This window comes from Hypomesus nipponensis, chromosome 14 (assembly GCF_054491055.1).
Source record: "Hypomesus nipponensis isolate SF chromosome 14, ASM5449105v1, whole genome shotgun sequence".
Taxonomy (NCBI): Eukaryota; Metazoa; Chordata; class Actinopteri; order Osmeriformes; family Osmeridae; genus Hypomesus; species Hypomesus nipponensis.
Genome location: NC_140374.1, coordinates 3,347,822 through 3,371,282, shown reverse-complemented (window position 1 = coordinate 3,371,282; position 23,461 = coordinate 3,347,822). Strand labels below are relative to the sequence as shown.

Genomic DNA, 23,461 nt, shown 5'->3' with positions numbered 1-23,461 from the left:
CGCTACATGACATGCACATTGTCAGGGCCAACCCAAGCCTTTATGGGGCCTTGAGCAGAAGTTATTTGGGGGCCCCTCAGTGATGCTAATACAATTGATTATTATTATCATTAACATAATATATATAATATATACACATATATATATATACGTTTTTAATTAAACTGTAATTTCATGTGGTCTTGGGGGCCCTCTGGTGGCCACGAGGGCCCTAGGCAGCCGTTTGGTTCGCTTATGCCTTGGGCCTGCTCTGCACAGTGTAATGAGTAAATATCCGGCCTTTGATCAAAAACGAGACTTTTTATTATAACCATGAAGAATCACGATTTTGTAAAATTATGTAAATAATACTTTTCTTGAAATAGGTCTGGTGTTGAGTAATGTCTCTTTTTACGTGTTTATATGGGCCAGTGGCGCAATGGATAACGCGTCTGACTACGGATCAGAAGATTCTAGGTTCGACTCCTGGCTGGCTCGGAACTTTTCATTATCTGAATTTGAACTTTACTTCTAATTAAACAGATCATTTACCCATAACGGCACACAAATTATGTCAATTTTAGATATTTCATAGGCTTGACGAAGTAGCATCAAATGAGTGAATAGATTTTAAAACAAAGGACACTACGCTAATGATAGGCTAATGACGAAGTGTTTAGACACTGAATAAGGTGGAAAATGGACTAGGTGTAGGCTACACATATAAAATTGACTAGTATCCATGTACAATTCTACTTTCATCAATAAATTCTGGTTTGCCCCCATATTTTTCATGCTATTAATAGTTTACTTACCTATAGGCTACGTTGTTCTTCAGGATAGTCAATTAATTTGACGGCCCGTTTCTGTATTTAGTCACTATATATGTTCTAAATATGTTCACTTCAATGTGTTTTTCAATTAATCTGGGATCTACAACTCTAATAAAATGTAAAAAATATAATGACAAGGCGTGCTTGTGTGTCATCTTTCAAATGTTTTGTGTGTGTTAGGCCACGTATAGGCTGTAGGTTTATTACATTGATGCATAGATATATATCTATGCATCAATGTTGTGTTTGTTGTATTGTATTTTCAAAGAACAACAAAGCGATTAATCGGCATTTGATGTCGGGGTTTTACGATTAAAGTACAGACATACCTACACCGTCAGTTTATGGGGCACTAAGACAAGTTTGTGTCAAATATTGAAATAATATCGGTGTTGCATAGCACTAATTTTGTTTTCTGTAAATTATAACTCTAGGAAATTGAACGTAGGCTACATATTTTCACCAAGCTACTTTAATCAAATGAAATAATGTTTTAACGTATATGAGAAGTTTTCACAGCGGAGACAGATTCGCTCCACCTATCAACCGCCCCCAACTCAGACTGTTGACTGAACCAAAGGAAGCAGGGGAACAGAGTCGAGGCGCAGGCTTTTCTCTCGCGAGGAAGGACGCCGTTATCGGAATCCTTACAAACAACACGAGAATTCATCATTCACACGGTAATATAACCGAATCTTACACGGTACATATGAGGCCGGCAGAGGTGGAGATGCTGGATGCCTTCAAATCGCATCTTAATTTTTACGAAAGGGTCAACAACAACACACAACATTTGATCTAGTCCTTCGCCATGAAACAACCGCTAAGGCCTAGCTAGCAATTAGCATGCTCAGTAACCTTCCTGCATGTGTTTCTTAGCTAGCCAGCAAAATACTGTAAGCTAACAGTCTGTCAATCTGCTCACCAGCTCTTGTGCGGCTAGCTAGCTAGGTTGGATTTCACTGTGCTTTAGCGTGATTTTACTTTGGTTCATAAGTCAGGTTCACGTAGACTTATCATTACCGGGTAAAAACGCCTTTGAATGCCTTTTTGAAATAAACTAATGTCTAATAAAGCGTTTGCTAGTTAGCCAGTTGGCTATATAGCGCGCGCCTGTCGGTACCAGTCTGCTGAAATAAGGGTTGCCAGTTGATGTTTGCCAATTTTGCAACTTCAGGACTCTTATCCAAGTTAGCAACTTGCTTGTGGTGACTTACAAACCCTTACTAACCCATCGTTCGAAAATTTCTCGTCCTTGGCATACAATTATTGCTAGTATTCATGAGAGAGAGAGAGGGTAAATACTGCTGGACTTCAGGCGTTCCAACCCAGTAGCTCTTGGATGATTTTGGCGTGTATGAGTTAGCAAGCATGCTAATATATAATATATATATATATATATCTCAAATGAATCAGAAGATAATATCCAGGTCATTCCGAAATACATCTCCGGTCTGAGGCCTTTTCTTTGTGTTCCTCATACTTAGAATGTGACTCAGAGATCACCCACATCGATTGTGTGGTCTAGCTGCCCCAACAGGTGTAGCCAATGGGGCAGCTTGGGGCAGCCTGGGGCAATGCCTGAATTTGATAACATTTTAAAAGTATTTTTTCAATCTTTTTAATTAAATCACATATCTAGATTTCCGTCACCGACTTGCCAACATATTAAAAACATTGAGTAATTTACATTAATGCGACTCTATATTACAAACACATTTTTACACATTCTCCTATAAACTGACACCGAAATCAAATTACATCATTTATTAAAATCCTACTGCCCACCTGGCTTGGACAGCAAAGCCTCTTGCATAGAGAAGTAGATGTAGATAAATGCATAGCCATGCAATCTCACAAGAGATGTTTACTTGACCATAAGGCACATTGAGCTGAATCACTAAGGCACTTAGTGTGTTGTGTCATCTTTTCCAGCAGTAGTGTGCATGTACACCTCATTATAACAGGTAAAACCCTGTGACCACAGTCAGTGGAGGTGGTTGCTGTTCTGCTTGGTTGCTGTTCTGCTTGGTCCCAGTCAGAGAACGGTTAAATGAGGTTGAATCGCTCACAGCTTTTTGAGCAGTGTGGTGATGGGCGCCCTCTGGTGGAATATAATGTAGTTTGGGTGACAATCATGACTACGCAGTAAATCAAACCTTTAATTTTTGATTGATTTGATATGATTAAAGAAAAAATCCCAAAACATTAATTTAGTTTACCACAGATTTTCACGTGCATGGTATTTGTTCAGTTTCTTTTAAGTTTCATTACCTAATGTCACGTTCATTTTCTTAGACCATTTAATTCATAGCAAGTATTTGGAAAACACATACATTGTTAAATTTGCAATATTATGTATCTGCCTATGGCTTCACAGGTCTGAATGATGTCAGAGCAAGACTTGGCCGAGATAGTCCAGATAGCGGTGGAGGACCTAGGGCAGAGTGACCACACCGGTAAGAGTGCAATATGCAGTCCCTGACAATATTGTGTCAATAGAATAACTACTGTGAACGAAAATAAATCAAAACACAAACTATGAGTTTAGTGTGTGTTTGTGTGACTTTTTTCTGACTGTGTTATTAGACATGTCATGTCATGTCATGGACGGTCGTGAGGATGGCGATGACAAACCCTCGAGGAAGCGCCGGAAGATGGAGACCAGCTGTCAAGATGGATCAATCAAGGTAACTCCCAATGCCAGGGTCTTACTGCTGACTAGGTGTCTTGGTGCAACACAGCATATGATATACTGTCAAAACGGGTTAAGGTTAACACTGTTTTCCTTTAAATAAAAGGTGTTCTGTTGTGCCCCCCCACCCCCCCCCCCACCACCACCTTTCCCAGGCCATGTTATGCTCCTTCAGCCAGACGATCTGCCAGCGTCTAGACAGCATGGAGACCAAGCTGCAAGCTGTGCAGGCCAGCTGCAAGGCCCTGGAGAGGAAGCTGGACGCTGTCACCAGCAGCAAGAACCAAGGGCCCATCCAGGTGCCCATGGTGGCTGGGTCCCCACTGGGGGCCACCCAGACCTGGAACAAAGTGCGCTGGTGAGCTCTGGGAGGGAGTGAAAGAGGAGAAAAGGGCTGTATGTTGAGGTTTCCAGTGTGTTTGAATCTCCCTGTGCAGTGTGTTTGAATCTCCTCCCTCAGTGTAGCATGTTTGAATCTCCTCTCTCCCTCTGTGCAGTGTTTGAATCTCCTCTCCCTCTGTGCAGTGTTTGAATCTCCTCTCCCTCTGTGCTGTGTGTTTGAATCTCCCTGTGCAGCCTGTTTGAATCTCCTCTCTCCCTCTGTGCAGTGTGTTTGAATCTCCTCTCTCCCTCAGTGTAGCATGTTTGAATCTCCTCTCTCCCTCTGTGCAGTGTTTGAATCTCCTCCCTCTGTGCAGTGTTTGAATCTCCTCTCCCTCTGTGCTGTGTGTTTGAATCTCCTCTCTCCCTCTGTGCAGTGTGTTTGAATCTCCTCTCTCCCTCAGTGTAGCATGTTTGAATCTCCTCTCTCCCTCTGTGCAGTGTTTGAATCTCCTCTCCCTCTGTGCAGTGTTTGAATCTCCTCTCCCTCTGTGCAGTGTTTGAATCTCCTCTCCCTCTGTGCTGTGTGTTTGAATCTCCCTGTGCAGCCTGTTTGAATCTCCTCTCTCCCTCTGTGCAGTGTGTTTGAATCTCCTCTCTCCCTCAGTGTAGCATGTTTGAATCTCCTCTCCCTCTGTGCTGTGTGTTTGAATCTCCCTGTGCAGCCTGTTTGAATCTCCTCTCTCCCTCTGTGCAGTGTGTTTGAATCTCCTCTCTCCCTGTGTAGCCTGTTTGAATCTCCTCTCTCCCTCAGTGTAGCGTGTTTGAATCTCCTCTCCCTCTGTGCAGCGTGTTTGAATCTTTTCTCTCCCTCTGTGCAGTGTGTTTGAATCTCCTCTCTCCCCGTGTGCAGCGTGTTTGAATCTCCTCTCTCCCCGTGTGCAGTGTGTTTGAATCTCCTCTCTCCCTGTGTGCAGTGTGGTCCCTCAGACTAACGTGATCGTGAGCAGCGACCGGCAGAAGGGGGCGGGTCAGGAGGACACGCGGGGGGTCGAGTCTCTCGAGAATCTCCTCAGCAAGTGAGTGACGCCCCCCCCCCCCCCCCCCAACCCTTCAGGGAGGCTCTTAGTACGGGTGCGCGTGTCCTCTTGTGTGTTTGTGTGCGTTAACGCGTGTGTGCGTGTTTCAGCGCGGTGGGCGGGAGGAGACAGAACACCATCCTGGTGAAGGTTCCGGCGCCGGAGGACAGCCAGGAGGAGCAGGAGAGCGGCTCTGAGGCCAGCGACTCCGTGTCCAACAACGGGCAGGCCAACAGCGCCCAGAGCACCCAGAACGTCACGCTCATCACTCTCAACTCAGAGGGTAGGGCCAGACAGAGTACACACACGCACAGTCTCAAACTAGCCTTGCCTGCCAGGTGAGCCGTCGCTCCCAGGATGAGATAGCATGCCTGCCGGAGGGGGTCTGTCCCGGTCTGACTAACACAGGAAGGGAAAACACCATGTTCGGCCTGAGTCGGTGCATGCTGGGAGATATGACTCAGAGGAGATTGAGTCGTTGGTCACGGGCCCCCTGGACCCTCTCCACCACTGTCTGAGCCGTCTGAATCAGGAGTCATGAGTCATGCATGTGCTATTGTTGTTTTCTGTGGTTTTGTTTGAAATTCCGTGGTCAGCTTCAAAGAGGCTCCTGTCATTCATTTATTTGCAGCTGTGAGTTAGCCCCCTTAGTCGGTTACTCCCTTAGTCAGCAGCGCAGGCTGGAGGTTACTCTTAAACATAAAGGCTCATCATTTTGTTCTATATCACACTTTCTTTACCTTTTTTTAAACCGTTATTTACAGTTATTGATTGATGTAAGCCTCGGGAATCATTGATATACGCTGCATACAGTGTGGTCTGCCAGTTGGTAGTTTTACCGGTGGTGACCCCACGAGGGCGCTGTGGTCCCACGTCTGAAAGAGAGGCTGGAAAACAACCCAGACGACTTAACCCTCAGCGCCTGGCTATGTGTGTGTGTGTGTGTGAGACCTGTGTGCTTGACAAGCCTCTCTCTCTCTCTCTCTCTCCACGGCGCCTGCAGAGGACTTCCCAGGGGGCACCTGGCTGGGCGACGACAACAACCCCGAGATGCGCGTCCGCTGCCCCGTGTCCTCGGCCGACATGCTGCACATCAGCACCAACTGCCGCTCGGCGGAGAAGATGGCGCTGACGCTGCTGGACTACCTGTTCCACCGCGAGGTCCAGGCCATGTCCAACCTGTCGGGACAGGGCAAGCACGGCAAGAAGCAGCTGGACCCGCTCATGATCTACGGCATCCGCTGTGAGTCTAGCCCAGACCCCCCCGGGGCTGGCCCCTCTGACACCCTGGGGCTGGGGAGAAGGGCTGAGGGCAGGGGGGAGAAGGGCTGAGGGCAGGGGGGAGAAGGGCTGAGGGCAGGGGGGAGAAGGGCTGAGGCCAGGGGGGGGAGAAGGGCTGAGGGCAGGGGGGAGAAGGGCTGAGGCCGGGGGGGGTGAAGGGCTGAGGCCAGGGGGGTGAAGGGCTGAGGCCGGGGGGGGTGAAGGGCTGAGGCCGGGGGGGGTGAAGGGCTGAGGGCAGGGGGGAGAAGGGCTGAGGGCAGGGGGGAGAAGGGCTGAGGCCAGGGGGGAGAAGGGCTGAGGGCAGGGGGAGGTTAGGGCTGAGGTCAGGGGGAAGGTTAGGACTGAGGCCAGGGGGAGGTTAGGCCTGAAGGATATTTATTGCAGTCTGTGTATCTCCCCTCGTCAGGGTAGGTGTCTGCCGAGCCAGATAGGGAAATGTGTGTGTGAGCTGGAATAGAGCCCTGGGTGACACTGGAGACAGAGCACCTGGAGACAGAGCACCTGTCCTACCTGCCAGGACAGGACCCCCCGTTGTTACGTGAGGGCTTGGGCAGGGGACTCCCGAGCACGCTCATTCCTACCCTCCCACCCAAACATGCCCCTCCCTCAGCTGGCCCCTGGAAGCCACATTTCGTCGCGCAGCATGAAAGGAGATGTGCTCACCGATCCTTATCCTGCCTCAAGTCCCACACTGCCAGCCCTACAAGGGATGTTACCATTTAGGGTCGACAACACAAAGTCGAGAGGAGAGGGGTTCCAGCCACACACAAACTGCAGTTGCACGTTTTTTTTTACGTCTGTGCCCTTTGACCCCCCCCAACAGGTCACCTGTTCTACAAGTTCGGCATCACCGAGTCGGACTGGTACCGGATCAAGCAGAGCATCGACTCCAAGTGCCGCACAGCGTGGAGACGCAAGCAGAGGGGCCAGAGTCTGGCAGTCAAGAGCTTCTCGAAACGCAATAGTGGACAGGGAGGCTCAGGTACAACACACACACAGACACACACAGACACGGACACACACACACACCCACACACACACACCCACACACGGACACACACAGACATACAGACACATACCTACAGATATATGCAAAGCCATACATATACACACATACATTCATATACATACACTCATGGATTCGCATGTACTGTACACACACACACGGGCAACAGCTACGGCTTGAAATGAAATGTTTTACTTGGTGGCACTGCTGCTCCCGACTTTAAAAAGTTAGGAGCTGCAGCAAAAATGTAGAAGCACCCACCGAATATTAAGGAGCACCACAACAAAACAGTATTATTATTATTTTACGAGCTAGTTGGCTTCCTGTCACGTGACAGCGGAGTTCAGTGACAAGGAATGACCGGCCGCTATATTAGCAATTGCAAAGCATTTTGTAAAGCAATTGAAACAGCTTGCACCCTAACGATTATTTGCACTTGCACAAATGCTCCCAAATATATTTGAGGTCGCACAGACACCATTTCTGGAACATATGCGACCAAAGTGATCGCAATTTCAAGACCTGGACCATCCATCACGCAAACGTACAAACAAACATAAACAAAGACGCACCCCTTTTTTGACCCATGTTGCTGTGTAAGGGTGCTGTGTTTCTAGACCAGATGGTTGTAATCTCCACACAAAAGGCCGGCAGGCCCTACCACTTATCCACACACACACACAGCCACACAGCCTCAGGTAACACACATCCCTTAACGTAGCCTCCTGCCTCACACACCCCCCCTCACACACACTCCATGGGTATGTAAACACATACCCACATGCATAAACCTACATGTCTATGCTCACGTTCGCACACAATATCATGGCTTTCTCTGACACTCAAACACACTTAATCTGCTCCGACACGACCGGAGCGGAAAGAGGTGGGGTTTTAAAACCGTTATTTATGAATGCACCGGGGGGGGGGGGGGGGGGGCGGGGGGGACGACGACGACGACAAAGAGAGATCCCCTCTCAGAGAGCCACCTGGCTTCTTCCTCCATGTGTATTTACACCCGTGCCGTTGAAGGATGAGTGAAAGGGTTCTCCCAGTCACCACACACTCCTCCGGCCTGGGCCCTGTCCAATTTGTATCTACAGTATTTGGTGTTCTATTTCTATGGCTAGTGGAACTCTGCTTACTGTCCTTGACGGTGTATTATCGGAACAAATCCAACTTCGATCGTTGCACTGACGCTGCAGACAAACAAATTGCTTCCAGCTGTAAACAGCGGGGATTATGATAATAATGTATTATATTCATTTGCCAGACGCGTTTAGCCCAAGCCACGTACAGCACAGGGGGTATTTGACACAGCAACCTCTTGATCTTCAGTCAGGATCTGTATTAACCACTGAGCCACGCCCTCTCCTACATTCAAAATATGAATTGGTTAAATGTTTGTTGATGGTTGGCTAAATACGTTTGTAGGTGTCTTCACGTTGGTCTATACTAGGATAAACTGGGTTAAACTAGGCTAGCCTGGGATAGGCATGCCCCTGTAAGGCTAGACGGGGCTGTAAGGAAAGACTGGACTAGGCTAGGCTAGGCTGGAGGGTTGGAGTGTGCCAGACTGGGTTAGGATAGGGTGCTGGGCTACCCTGAGCTCAGCTCGACTAGTCTGGGCGAGGTTCTGGCCTGGGTGGGGTGGAGTTTCACTGGGGTGACAGTGTGTGTTTAGACTAAGACTGACAGTTTGCGTTTGCTTGGCCACGTGTGTGTTTGGACTGGTTGCTGGAGAGTCCTTGTTGTGTATTTAGACGTGCTTGATGAAGTGCAAACAGCCCAGCAGATGTCCTGGGAGACGGCCAAACTTTCCCAGGAGGTGAAGATGGTCGACCTCAGTGTGCGCGCGCGTGCGCGTGCGTCCACTTCCAGTTCAAGTCGACTTTTAACCTCTTGACTCGTAACTGAACGTTCACCTGCGTGTCTCCTCCCCTCCAGAGGGGGGCGCCGTAGGGGAGACAGCCCACCTGGAGAGTGCCACCCAGCAGACGCTGCACTACACCCTGGCCAATCCACAGATCCAGCAGGTCCAGATCCATCGCATAGGGGATGACGGACAGGTCCAAGTGGTGAGTGGTCCTCTTCCTCTCCTCTCTCTCCCGCCAACGCTCCCTCTCTCTCTTTCACTCCACTCATCCTCCTCCCTTTCTGTTCATCTCTGCCCCTCTCCTAACTCAGCCCTTTTCATAAGGAAATCCCAGGTGTGTGTGTGTGTGTGTGGAGGGGGGGGGGGGGTGATAGGAAGACCACCTCACCACTTAAAAACACTATGCAACCTTTATTCACAAACATTGCCCCCCCACCCCCCACACACACACACACACTGAAAATAACAATCACACACCCGCACACTTACAGCTCATCACAGGAAGTCGGTTTAGGGGGTTCAGGGATTGGTCGGCCCTCTGACAGCTGCAAGGGTCGGAGGTCAAGGTCAAGTCAAACAGAAGTGTGGGTGGGCGTGCAAGCAGGAAGTGATTTGTCCAGGCAAGACTTGTCTCCTGAGCACCTCCATATGTTCTCAAACCCCCCCCTCCCACACACACACATACACACACATAGACACACACATACATACATACATACATACAATACAAACAACATTTTATGTAATCTTAACTTCTCTCTCTCTCTGTCTCTCTCTGTCTCTCTCTGTCTCTCTCTCTCTCTCTCTCTCTCTCTGTCTCTCTGTCTCTCTGTCTCTCTGTCTCTGTCTCTGTCTCTCTCTCTCTCTCTCTCTCTCTGTCTCTCTCTCTACCTCTCTCTCAGATTCCTCAGGGCCATCTCCACATTGCCCAGGTGCCACAGGGGGAGGAGGTGCAGATCACTCAGGACAGTGAGGTAACCGCATGTGTGTATGGGTGTGTGTGAATGAGAGTGATGATAGCAGTTCAGATAACATTCCGATGAAATGGTTGTTGTCTCTGGCAGGCTAACTCATCATGCAGTCTGCCTCTCTTTCTCTCGATCTGTCTGTCTGTCTCTCTCTCTCTCTCTCTCTCTCTCTCTCTCTCTCTCTCTCTCTCTCTCTCTCTCTCTCTCTCTCTCTCTCTCTCTCTCTCAGTTTTTCAGTTCAGTTCAGAATGCTTTATTGGCATGACAGTTCGGGTTGAGCAGTATTGCCAAAGCAGTCCCTATTGAAAGGACATTTTACAGTAATATATGTATCATAGCATTTACATTATAACAATAATAATATGGCAGTACACTATAACAGTAGCATAGTAAGAGTAACAGTAACACATAAATGCTTGTTAATATACAGACAGGTTTTAACAGTTGTACAGGGTTGGTTCACTGTCCCTCAGGTTGTGACATTGAGAGACATATCTAGCGGCAAGGCTTGCCGTCGGCCCTTCGCCCAGAGATATCCTTAATTTCTCGTTTAAATTAAGCTCTGTGTAGTTTTCAATTAATTCCTTACATTTTTCCAGATATTGATCTCTTATACTTCTATATTTGTAACATTTAAGTAGGAAATGTTTTTCTGTTTCAATTTCCCCTGATGTACAGTGTCCACAGATTCTGTACTCTTTAGGTAACCATGTTTTTTTATGTCTTCCTTTTTCGATTGCAAGGGTGTGGTCACTCATTCTGTATTTAGTGAGCAGCTGTCTCTGATTTATGTCCTTAACAGTATATAGATATTCAGCCATTTCATATTTTCTATTTAGACCCCGATAGCAATCTAATTTGTTTTGTGTCTTGGTTTCTTTCTCCCAGTGTTCTACGTAGGAGTTTTTGTTTTCTGTTGTGATTAGTTTAATTCTGTTTGGTGTTAGTAAAGGTGAAGAAGGTGTACCAGGTGGTAACTGGTTTGTTAGTCTCATAACCAGCTGGCACAGGGGGCTACTCTCAGGGTTACCTTCATGGACTGCAAGGGCTTTAGATTGGAGGGTTTCCTCAGGACTGGATTTTAAATGGGTGTAAAATGTTAATGATCTTTTCTGGATTTCTAATGTTAAAGGGAATCGGCCTAATTCTGCACGACATGCATTTGTGGGGGGTTTTCTTTGGATATGTAATATCTCTCTCTCTCTCTCTCTCTCTCTCTCTCTCTCTCTCTCTCTCTCTCTCTCTCTCTCTCTCTCTCTCTCTCTCTCTCTCTCTCTCTCTCTCTCTCTCTCTCTCTCTCTCTCTCTCTCTCTCTCTCTCTCTGATTCTCTTCATCATACTGATTATCTCTCTATCAGACTGTCTGACAGGCTTCCTCTCAGTCAGTCTTTCTTCCTCTCTCAGTCCTGGTAGTCACGTCCAGGACTGCCTGCTTCAAACAGCCTGTTTTTGTTGCCTGGTAACAGCATGTGTTAATAGGATCTCAGCCAATCGTAGCCAGTTGGTTCTTGTGGATCACCTGCAGCATTGTAGCAGAGTGTTCTCCTGACGAGAACCCCACCAAACATCTGAGGGCAGTCTGTCAGGAGTAACAGCTAGCTTGCTGAATAAGGAGGTTTAGCAGCAATCCACACTAATGGTACATTAACTACCATAGTAATACCAAAAGTAAAAAACATTGAACATAGGAAGTGCTATGTAATGACATGTTAGTAAGTGTCAACGGTGCAGGTTATTGCAAAAGGGTAAGGGCATGCTGTAAAAAGGCAGTTGAAGGTTGCCAAGACAACGTTATACCGCGAAACAGTCATGAAGCGCGACTACACATCTGTCGTTGTGACCCGGTGCTTCGCAAAAACTCTCGCCCATACATGGAGAGTGAGCGAGGAGAGAGGAGACCGGGCGAGATAGGGAGAGAAGGACGGAGCGAGAGAAACACCAGAAATAGAGGAAGTAAAGCTCCAAAGCTTTTCCTGCTCTTTGTGGAGGAAGCCAGAAAAAAGGCTTTTTTGGGTTCTTTCTCTTTTTTTTCTCTCAATGATATTGTTTGTTTTTGGAGTTCAAAGCTTAGCAACAGAACCCCTGTTCTCCAGCCAGCCTGCCACTCAGCCTGTTTCATTAGAAGCAGGCTCTTCTCATCAAAGCCGCGGGTCTCAGCGTGTTGGAGGAGGAAAGGAACTGTTTTGGAGAGATTACACGATTCTCTGTCCGTATGGCTCTGCAGGCTGACAGGAAAACAGTTTAGAAACAGTCTAGTAAGGACCATGCGGACTGGGACCATGCGGACTGGGGCCAAGCGGACTGAGTCGAATAAAGAGGGAGCATTAGGTGTTGGATCATGTGACCTTACTTGTGTGTGTGTGTGTGTGTGTGTGTGTGTGTGTGTGTGTGTGTGTGTGAGAGTGTAATTGTATGTACAGGATGTGGATTGTAATCTCAGTTTATATTGATGGAGCTTTGCGTGAGTGTGTGTTTGTGTGTGTGTGTGTGTGAGCGTGTGTGTGTGAGCGTGTGTGTGTGCTATCAGGCTGTTTGACTGTCTTTCCTCTCTCTCCTATTCACTCTCAGGGTAACCTCCAGATTCACCAAGTCCATGTTGGGCAGGATGGACAGGTAGGCTCTCTCTCTCTCACACACACACACACACACACAACTGTTTGTCAGATCCTCCAGTGTCTCTCTTCTTCCTCTTCACAGTAGATGAATGGCTGAATATCGTTGAGCCTTTCTCACATCTTGTCCTGTGTGCTTACCCATTCCTCTCTCTCTCTCTCTCTCTCTCTCTCTCTCTCTCTCTCTCTCTCTCTCTCTCTCTCTCTCTCTCTCTCTCTCTCCCACACCCTCTCTCTTTCTCTCTCTCTCTCTCTCTCTCTCTCTCTCTCTCTCTCTCTCTCTCTCTCTCTCTCTGTGTGTGTGTCTCTCTCTCTGTCTTTTTTCTGTCTCTCTCTCTCACGGTGTTTGGGACAGTGGGATCTTCCTGTTTCTCAGTCACTTCCTGTAGGATCAAAGCCGCCGTCTGCCTCAAAGCAGGCGAGGCCTGAGAGCCTATCCCAGAGCCCAGATGGGCGCTGCATAAAAACCCACCAAAACCATGTTTAATATTCCTGCCCATCCTCCTTCCAGACCCTTCTCACGCTCCTCGCCACGCTCAGACAGCCAGATTCCTCTGGGAGCTTCCTCCAGTAGCCAAGCTCCGTCCGTACCTGGCCACACCTCGCGTGCACGCAAGACCGCGTGCGTGCACGTGAGGTTGTGGTGCGTGCATGTGAGGTTGTGGTGTCAGAAGTTTGTTTTGCCCACCTGGCGCTGGCTGGAGGTGTGGTATTATTTTTCCAGACTGTCTGTCGTCTAGGATCTGGGTTCTTCTTCCAATTTGGAGCCTACAGTCAGATGAAACAGTTGTTGTACAACATGGTTGTGTGAGATGCAAAAGAGTCACTGATAGGCCAGTTCTTAATCACCTAACTTCGGGTCTTGTCGTAACTCTTAAATGTGACTAAAAGTAATTAAATACAAAGAAATGATATAGAAAATCAAGGAGGAGAGAAGAAAAGAGGAGAGCTCCACTTTCCCAGTGTAGAGGAACACACCATGGTCTGTCCTCCCCCTGGGAGATCCGGTTCCGGCCGGTTCCGGCCCCCCTCCTCTCCGTCTCTCTCCATCTTCATTCCTCTCCTCTCTTCTCCTTGTAGTTTTGCCGTTTGATTGTGTGTGTAAAATGATACCAAAGCAGAGCCAACACAAACACACAAGAACTGATTCTATGACCCCTTGTTCCAGGTCCGGCTTTCACACACACACACACACACATGCACTGCTGCAGTGTCCATGTGCTGGTCTATATCCAATGAGTGAGTCAGGAATAGCTGTAGCAGAGCTGACTGTCAGTATTGTTTTACTATGAGGTGGGGAGTGTGTTGGGTCTGATATGACCCAAAGAGGATACGCACACACACACTCACAACCACACACACACACAAACCCAAACGGAGCCAAGCGAGAGGCAGGGACCAGCTGGGGAGTAGGCCTGGAGGATGAGCCAGCCGTGAGGAGGTGTTGTGTGAGGAACAAAGGACGACTGTGTGTGTGTGTGTGTGTGTGTGTGGCTGATGAGCACGCTGATGGGGACGCCCGAGAGACACTCAGAGAGGACAACGCGGCTGTCCCGAGAGACAGAAAGGTCTCTCTTTCCTCTGCTCCCTGCCCCCCCATCCCCCCCCCCTCCTTCCCTCTGGTCGGCCTGTCCGGCCATGCCTCCCCTTCTCCTCCCTCTCCTCTCCTCTTTTCATCTGCGTGCGCGCTATAGATAGCTTCTCCTGTCGGGGACCATCTGGCTGCGTCCCTCGGAACGACGCTCTTCCCCCTGCTTCCTCGCTTCCTCTGCTCACAGCTGCTTTGGGGCCCCCTGGTGGAGCGGGGGTCAGAGCGCGGGGGCTGGCGGCGGCCGTGGGTGTGGATAGACCTTCTTTTGCCCCATGTCTGCCTGGCTGCCCCCCCCCCACCCCCTGACTGACCCCTGCCTGCCCTCTGAAAGTCCCTTTCTCTAAAGGAGATATACGGCCTGCTAAGTGTGTGCATGTGTGTGCGTGTGTGCATGGGTATGTGTGTTCAGTAAATCAGTCATTCTCCCCTCAGTACTGTGTATGCATCTATTCCATACTGCCAAAGGGGAATGCTGGCCGTGAAACTGTCAAAGAACCAGACCTGAGCAGTGGCCTGCCCTCCTTACCTCCCCTTATCCCCTTATCTCCGGCCCCCTTGGTTCTGCTCAACCCACACTGATTGAGAGAGGCAGGGCTTTGGGCAGGAAACGGTAGATGGACGAAAGAGGAAGAGAGGGTAGCTGTCTGACGAGGCACACTCGTACACACACGCATGTACCCGCACACACACACACCCAGACACACACACACACACACTCTCAGTGTGTATCTCACCCATCACAGCCCCCCCCCCCCCCATTCCCCCGTCCCAACCCTGTCAGCGCATGTTGCTTGACATCCAAAACAGCCTGCAGAGTTCTGCTGCTGTGGGTCTGTGTGGGAACCGGGTCACAGAACACTGGTCAGCTGGAGGTTCTCCAGCACAGGCCCCGACAGGGCCAGAACACCCAGGACCTGACTGGGAGGGAACACTGGTGTGGTTCTCCTGGTCCAGGATTGGTGCTGACAGTGTTAGACGGGGGCAGTGAGCAGTCTTGGGTCCAGTAAAGAGGTGAAGAGGGAGGGGAGGGGAGAAGAGGGGGGGAGAGGGAAGGGAAGGAAGGGGAGAGGGAGGGGAAGGGAAGGGAAGGGAAGGGAGGGGAGGGAAGGGGGGGGAGGAGAGGGGAAGGGAGGGGAGAAGAGGGGGGCGGGAGGGGAGAAGAGGGGAGGGGAGGGGAGGGCGGACATATAGATGTTTTATGAATGTTTAGTATGTGTTCATGTAATATTAAGGAGGGCAGGATCCTATTTCAAAGGAGCTTTAAGAGATCTGCTCAGTATCATCTGATCTCAGCAGCAACAACCTTCACAGACCGGACGCACCTACATCAGTCAGTCTGTATGTGTGTGTGTGTGTTGCAGTGCTACAGCCCAGGACATCTGTTCTGATTGGCTGGGCAGGGCTGCACATGCAGATGTTGTTTACAATTGTGAGGCTAGAAGGGAGCTCTGTCTCTGTACTCGTTATCTCACTATTTCTCTCTTTCTTTTCCTCCTCCTGTCTCTCTCTTACTCTATCTCTCTATTTCTCTCTCATTGTCTTTTCCTCCTGTCTCTCTCTTACTCTCTATCGAGGATCTAAGGGCAGAGGAAGCAGCCTACCTAGGCAGATAGGAGGCAGCCTACCGAGGCAGATAGGAGGCAGCCTACCGAGGCAGATAGGAGGCAGCCTACCTGGGAAGATAGGAGGCAGCCAGGAGCGGACTGGTTAACGAGCGCGTGTGCTTGCGTGTGTTCCCGGGGAGTTTGATACGGTTGAGAGAAAGCTGGAACGACCACTAGAAGGATAAGGGTTTTTTCCCCCCTCACATGTGGGTGCAAACTCACACATAAACACACAGTTCCAGGGCAGAGACCTTCTTAGAATCTTGGAAGCTTTAGCATTTCTCACCTTGTCTGTCTGTCCATCCCCCCTCCCCCCCCCCCACTTGACTTGAGATGAGAATGTATGTCGTAGTCTCCAGCTGAAGACCATTGTGTTCCTGACGTGGAAATCACCTAGCCAACACATCTGTAATTATTGTTCTGTACATACAAGGTTTCAGTATTAACTAAATACATGTGCACTGTAAGATCATGTTAGAGATGAGTGAGAGAGGGAGAGGAGAGAGAGGGGTGGGGGGGGGACTGAGAAGGACCGTGGTTGCTCAGTTGCTTATTGTGTTTCAGTCTGGCCTCGCTGAATGATTTTAACATCAAGCTGCTGTTGCTGTAAATCTCCAGTCTCCAGCACTGCTGAAAGCATTACAGCATGATCTTGATTTATTCTTCTCTTTTCTCCTGGGTCATTTTGTTATTTTCAGAAGGTCGTGGCAACTAACAAACTCTGCAGTGAATTTAAGATGTTCTCGATTTTTCGACAGATCCCCTCCAAGCTGCGTTCTCTGGCAGGGCAAGGAACCACCATGTAGACGAGTCTGCTCCTCCTCCTCCTCTCCTCTCCTCCTTTCCATCTCCTGTCCTCATCTCTGCATTGCTTCTCCTCCTCCTCTCCTCTCCTCCTTTCCATCTCCTGTCCTCCTCTCTGCATTGCTTCTCCTCCTCTCCTCTCCTCCTTTCCATCTCCTGTCCTCCTCTCTGCATTGCTTCTCCCTCTCCTCTCCTCCTTTCCATCTCCTGTCCTCCTCTCTGCATTGCTTCTCCTCCTCCTCTCCTCCTTTCCATCTCCTGTCCTCCTCTCTGCATTGCTTCTCCTCTACTCTCCTCTACTCTCAGCCCTTGGTGGTCAGCCAGCACATACAATTTAAGAGGCCCTATCCAACTAACCCGAGGTCAACAGTAACTAATGCACTTAAGATGCACCAACTGTCAGGCGTCATCCAGACAGGGAAGTCCTCTGGTCAGTCTTGATTATGTAGTCTAACTGGTGCCAGCCCTTACAAATCACTAAACTGTAGAGGCAGTGGAGGTGTCCAATCATGTTAGAGTATCCAAACAAGATATTGGACGAGGAACCGGGGAGTGGAGCAGGGTTCCTGTGTAATCGCTGGCAGTATTTCCCTGGGTGCTCCAGCTCTCGAGCGCTCTGTGAAGGACTCCTCCCAGCTGGGATGGGGTCTGCTCCCACACGGAGACTGAGCTCCGACCTTTAATCCGTTCAGACGAGTGTGTGTCAACCCCGTGGTACACACACAAACACCTGGCATTTTGAGTTTTTTTGGTGTTTTTTTGTGTTAAGATTTTATTTTATTGGCTCCAGCGGACCCAAAGTGGTCCCTCGCGAGGATACGAGAGGATGTCTGAGGATTGTTCTAAAGGAGTCATCGTATGCTCACTCACAGTGTGAGCCCTCCATATTGATTCTGTTTGTCCGTGTGTGTGTGTGGTTGTCGAATCTGGTGAGTCAGAGAAGCCTCTAATCAGCACCATGATGCTTCTTGGCACCCTCTGGCAAAGAGAATGCTGTTGTGGTGCCCCCTCCCCTCTCCCCCCCAGTGCCAGATCACCATGATGGTGGTGGTAGGGTGAAGGGGGGGCGGGGGTCTGTCTCCAACTTCAAAGGCCAAGGGCGGAGGTTTAGGGGGCGGGAGAGTCACGGGGCATAGTTGCCCCATAGCATCTATAATTGAGGTTTTGTGGGGTTTGGGTTTTCTGCAGACTAGCAGATTCTCCCCCAAATTGGGAATGTGTTGTGTTGGTTCCAGACCAGCTGGACCGAGAGGGGGGTGGAGGGAGGGAGGGAGGGAGGGAGGGAGGGAGGGAGGGAGGGAGGGAAGGAAGGAGGGAGGGAGGGAGGGAGGGAGGGAGGGAGGGAGGGAGGGAGGGAGGGAGGGAGGGAGGGAGGGAGGGAGGGAGGGAGGGAGGGAGGGAAGGAGGGAAGGAAGGAAGGAAGGAAGGAAGGAAGGAAGGAAGGAAGGAAGGAAGGAAGGAAGGAAGGAGGGAGGGAGAGAGGGAGGGAGCCCCAACAGCACAAGGAACATGGTTCAGCTAAGGACAGTGTGGGGAAGGGGGGGGGGATGTAAAAAGGGAGTTGGTTGTAAATGGAGGGGGGTTGGTGGGTAGTTTTATTTCAAATGAGGCTGTCCCCTGTAAAAAAAAAGGATAAACAGCTATTTTCAGAGTAAGAATTCACATATAATTGCTGTTCCAGGGCTAGTGAAAAGGCATACATTCTCACACACACACACACACACACACACACACAGCCTTTCCTGTCTGGAGGGCTGTCCTTCTCTCTTAACACTACTTCAATGAAGTGGAACCAATATGGCCAAGCTCAACTTTCATGTCATAGAAAAGACACAGTTCACCCCAATATTAAAAATACATGTTTTTCGCCTTATCCTAGTGCTATTGATCTTGGTGTTTTGGTGTGCGCTGAGAAGTGTTGGAGATATTGTGATGCTCAAAACACCTTAGTACAGTGCTGCAGAGAGCTGTGACCATGATGGTGATCTGACTCGTGATCAGTGATTGGCTGTTCTGACGTTCCACCCCTCTTCCGTCCCAGGTGCTGCGAGGCGCCCAGCTCATCGCCGTGGCGTCAAGTGACGGTGGGGGCGCGGCCGTAGAGGGCTCCGCCCTGCAGGCCAGCGACATCCAGGTGCAGTACGTCCAACTGGCGCCCGTCAGTGACCACAACAACACCGTGCAGGTGAGGAGCCGTGCGCGCGCGCACACACACCCGCGCTCACATACACACATGCACGCACACACACACACAGAGTGTCATGTTGCTACAGAGACAGCAGCACAATAGCTGCTATTTGCATGGAGCCCCAACACAGAGCACTGTCGTCTTCCTCTGTTGTCTGACTTTCACTCTCCACGCGCCCCCACTCCTCTCCCTAAGCCAAGCCCTCTGGCTTGTGTTTGTGTAAACAGTCATTTAACAGCGTAAAAATGCATGAATGCATCGTTACAAAGAGGAAAGTAATAATTACTAGATTAGCCAGAAATCCCTTGATGACTGATGTGGGAGAACAAGAGCTGGTTGGAGGAGTTGGGGTGGGGGCTTGGGGGGGTTGCTCTTTCAAGTGGCACCTCTTGGCACCGCCAGAAATGCCAAAACAACAAGATGTTCTCGTTGTTCTCCACCAGCCATGTTAAGTAGCACATGTTCTTCCTTCTGGTCAGTGTTTTCTTGTCTCATGTGGCTGAAGAGGGCGTGTCTCTGCCCCGCTTCCCCAGGTCTCGTCGTGAGGATAAGCCTTCCGCTCCCCTTGTGACATTATAAAAGAGTAGAACCTCAAATAACGACTGGCTCCTCCAGTTGTTTGTGGCCGATTGTAGGAGTCTCCAGGGGCTTACTGGAGTCTCCAGGGGTTCTCTGGTCTTCTGTACCAGGACCTTCTGGAGTCTCCAGGGGTCCTCTGGTCTTCTGTACCAGGACCTTCTGGAGTCTCCAGGGGTCCTCTGGTCTTCTGTACCAGGACCTTCTGGAGTCTCCAGGGGTCCTCTGGTCTTCTGTACCAGGACCTTCTGGAGTCTCCAGGGGTCCTCTGGTCTTCTGTACCAGGACCTTCTGGAGTCTCCAGGGGTCCTCTGGTATTCTGTACTAGGACCTTCTGGAGTCTCCAGGGGTCCTCTGGTCCTCTGTACCAGGACCTTCTGGAGTCTCCAGGGGTCCTCTGTACCAGGACCTTCTGGAGTCTCCAGGGGTCCTCTGGTCTTCTGTACCAGGACCTTCTGGAGTCTCCAGGGGTCCTCTGGTCTTCTGTACTAGGACCTTCTGGAGTCTCCAGGGGTCCTCTGGTCTTCTGTACCAGGACCTTCTGGAGTCTCCAGGGGTCCTCTGTACCAGGACCTTCTGGAGTCTCCAGGGGTCCTCTGTACCAGGACATTCTGGAGTCTCCAGGGGTCCTCTGTACCAGGACATTCTGGAGTCTCCAGGGGTCCTCTGGTCTTCTGTACCAGGACCTTCTGGAGTCTCCAGGGGTCCTCTGGTCTTCTGTATTAGGACCTTCTGGAGTCTCCCACCCAGTTGCGCGTGGGCTTGATTCTCCCTCCTCTCAGACACAGACTCATGCCTCATGAGAACCAGGGACCGGCCGGCCTGTCTGTCACTCCTGAGATCTGAGGTCTGGCCCGTCCGGCTGTCTTGATGTTGTACGTGGTGATGGTAGGCGGGGGCCTGGACGCCATGTTTTGATGGATGTCCCTAGTCTTGCTAGCATAGTGTGTCACGTCCGTGAATGTATGTGTATGTTAATGTGTGTACATGTGTGCGTGTGAACACATGTGGACGATCGGCGCCCCAGTACTTCGTGGTCTGGGCTTCATCTTGATCTGAGCAGCAATCAGAGCGTTTATTTACCTTGCGTCTCTCAGCAGAGCTTGTGTGTGTGTGTGTGTGTCCTGCTAGACCATGTGTTGAAATGCTTGATTGTACACAGAGATCCTGGAAGCAAACAGCTGAGTTAACTCTGTACTCTAGACCAATCACAGTGAACTTTTGACCCAATGCTAGACCAATCACTGTCTGATATAATGAGATTCTGAGTCTCTAACATAAGGCTTGTTATGGGGACACACCCACTCAGACCAATAATGTCACCATCATATGTCAGATCAAGGTTAGACCCACACTCCCGATAAGTGTTGAATCAAGAGAAACATTCCAAACAGATGGTAGCATTTATACACGCTTTTGAAAAATTGACTTATTTTATTTATTTATCTACACATTTGTTTTTGTTCTTTTTATTGAATGGTTTCCATTACACAGCCTAGATCAAATGAAGTACCAAACAAACACACACATACTTTAGATTATATTCCTCACAGGAACGTCTGGTTGCCGGGCGGATGTCAGCTGTGTGGAGAGTTCAGATGTTAGCGGACAGTTTGCACACATCGCCAGACCAAGCCAGGGGCTGGCAGCCGGCTCTATCTAGGTCCTCACAACACCCTCACCGCACACCAGAGCAGTCTGACTATATGCCGGATTCAAACGGGATCGACATTGCGACGAGCCCGAGGGGCTTTGCAGCCCTGTCTGGTGTCAGTGTCTGCATCGACGGTGTGTCGCGAGGCTCAGAGATTTGCAGGTCAGGGAGGCCAGGGTTGTACGGTCATAGTCAGGGTTTTAGGGTCTGATTCTCAGGGTCAGGGGGTGGAGTTTGTGGGTCAGGGTTTTAGGGTCTGATTCCCAGGGTCAGGGGGTGGAGTTTGTGGGTCAGGGTCGGGGAGGTCTGGGTTATGAGGTCACACGGTTATGGATTGACGGTCAGATTTCCAGGTTCAGGGGTGCGAGGTGTGATCAGAGCAGGAGAGCCGGCCACACAGACACCTGGAGCTATCGTGTTGCTGCCACTGCCAGAGCCGTGGGACCCCATGTAGCTGTACCGGCTGCAGGCTGCCCTCCAGGGCTGGTGGAGGAGCCCTGGTGTACACACACACAGGTGTTTGTCAGGGAGATCTGGCTTGTCCGTAAGGAAGGGATGAGTCAGGTTCCTCCACTGGGGCCATCTGTCAGGGATGAGTCATGGCCTACACGGTCTTCACCCTCCTCTGTTACCTCCTCTGTCAACTGAGCTCAGATGCTGAGATTAAAGATCTGTCTGCACTTACTAACCTCCCCTCTCTCTCTCTCTCTCTCTCTCTCTCTCTCTCTCTCTCTCTCTCTCTCTCTCTCTCTCTCTCTGTCTCTCTCATTCCTCCCACGTTTCTCTTTATCGTTCCAATCTCTCTTTTTTTACTGCCTTCTTCGGTGTCCTCCTTTTCCTTTTAAAACACTCTCTCCTCTTCTCTTCCACGCCTCGCGTTCCTGTCCACTACTCTAATGCATCTCTCCCCGATATGCCCCTCCTTCCATCTTTCCCTTCTTCCCTCTTTCTCACCTTTCCTCTCCCCTCTCTCGTCCCTCTTGCCTGCAGGCGGGGGAGCTGGCTCCAGCCATCCAGGGGGAGATGGAGGTGAAGGAGAGCATCCAGCTTCCCACAGGGGAGAACGGGGAGGTGGTGCAGATGGTCAGCTGAGAGGCCAAGACCCTGCCATCCTGCCCGGACCCAGGACCCAGGACACGGGGAAGGACAGGAAGGGAGAAGGGAGAGCCTGTGGAAGGATTATCCAGTCAGACACACAATTGAAGACGGTCAACCATGGGGAAAAAGGAACACGTTTCCGCACTAATGTAATTAGACAAATGTGTTTGAACATGCAGAGGAGAATATCGTAGAGACTAGACCCAGCTCCGCCCGGCTGCCAGTCCGCCTGTTTGAGCCCAGCCCAGGGGCCCAAGCCTGGGCCGGGCTGCATGGTTCTAATGGGCCTGACTCCTGTCGCCGGCCAGGCCAGAGTGGTGGTACCCAGCTGGGTTCAGACCCCAGGATCAGAGGCCCCACCCTGGGAAAAGGCTGTTCAGATGGACCCACCACACACCCTCAGCCCAGGCATCATCCAGGGCGGAGCTCAGTGCCAGAGACCCCTGGCCAAGAAGAACCCCAACCACCCTTTACGGATGTGTTTATTCCTGGAAGCCCACAACTCCATCAAACAACCTGACAACGTTGCACAATGTTGCTCTTCTGTGATACTTTCTAGAAGTCTTGTGGTTGCAGTCTGCACTATGGTGGAGGTAGCTTGAGACAGTTGTACTTAGTTTCAACTGACTGTTTCTTCTGCCTGTTTCGCTTTTTCTGTCTCTCCCTCTCTTATTTGTCACAGTTTTGTCATGTCATGGGCCCATCCCAGCGTGTTCATCTCCAAGTTTTTGCCTATTGGTTAACCCATCGTTTTGGTTTCTTTATTCAGTGTAGTCCTACCCAATTATAACATGCTGAGATATTTGTGGAACTTTTTTGTTGGAGGTAGCACAAACACGCAGTTAACAGGATGTTAATACAAGTTATATGTAAAAAAAGTTTCTGTTTGTTTTTGTTTTTTGCTGTGCTTCTGTGAAAGACACATTCATGCGAATAAACTATTTTGTGGTTGCTATAAAACAGTGTTTTTGTTCAGCAGTCTGTATTTGCTTGTTCGGTTAACATGAGCACTTGTACTGAGGGCCTACTGCAGAAGGTCGGTCAAGAACATTAACGATGGTTACTTCTGACAAACCAGAAACAGGTTGTGATGAAGATGCTGAAAGGGTTATGTGAAACAAGACTGTTGGATCCCAGATTCACTACTCTGGTCAAATGGTGTTATGAAATGTTTAGAACAAGCTCCTTCCAGAGTTACCAGGATTGCCGCTACTGTGATTTAGGACAGCTGATAGACTCGATTAGCAGAGAGAATCCAAATGAATGATGCATGACTACATATATCACATTACATGT

The 23,461-nt window shown here is 49.8% G+C and overlaps 1 protein-coding gene and 1 non-coding gene across 2 annotated transcripts; both read left to right on the top strand.

The window, feature by feature from the left end:
• Positions 1-404: 404 nt before the first annotated feature.
• trnar-acg (transfer RNA arginine (anticodon ACG)) lies at positions 405-477 on the top strand. Its single transcript has one exon. It is a non-coding gene; the product is annotated as a tRNA-Arg (tRNA).
• Positions 478-1,409: 932 nt separating this feature from the next.
• Positions 1,410-23,125, top strand: banp (BTG3 associated nuclear protein). Its single transcript, XM_084672329.1, has 13 exons — positions 1,410-1,492; positions 3,193-3,271; positions 3,402-3,502; positions 3,663-3,865; positions 4,806-4,907; positions 5,018-5,190; positions 5,911-6,150; positions 7,012-7,170; positions 9,142-9,272; positions 9,973-10,044; positions 12,607-12,651; positions 18,691-18,834; positions 22,058-23,125. The coding sequence occupies exons 2-13, from the start codon at positions 3,199-3,201 to the stop codon at positions 22,157-22,159; spliced, it is 1,545 nt and encodes a 514-aa protein (XP_084528455.1). The 5' UTR covers positions 1,410-1,492; positions 3,193-3,198; the 3' UTR covers positions 22,160-23,125.
• The last annotated feature ends 336 nt before the right edge of the window (positions 23,126-23,461 follow it).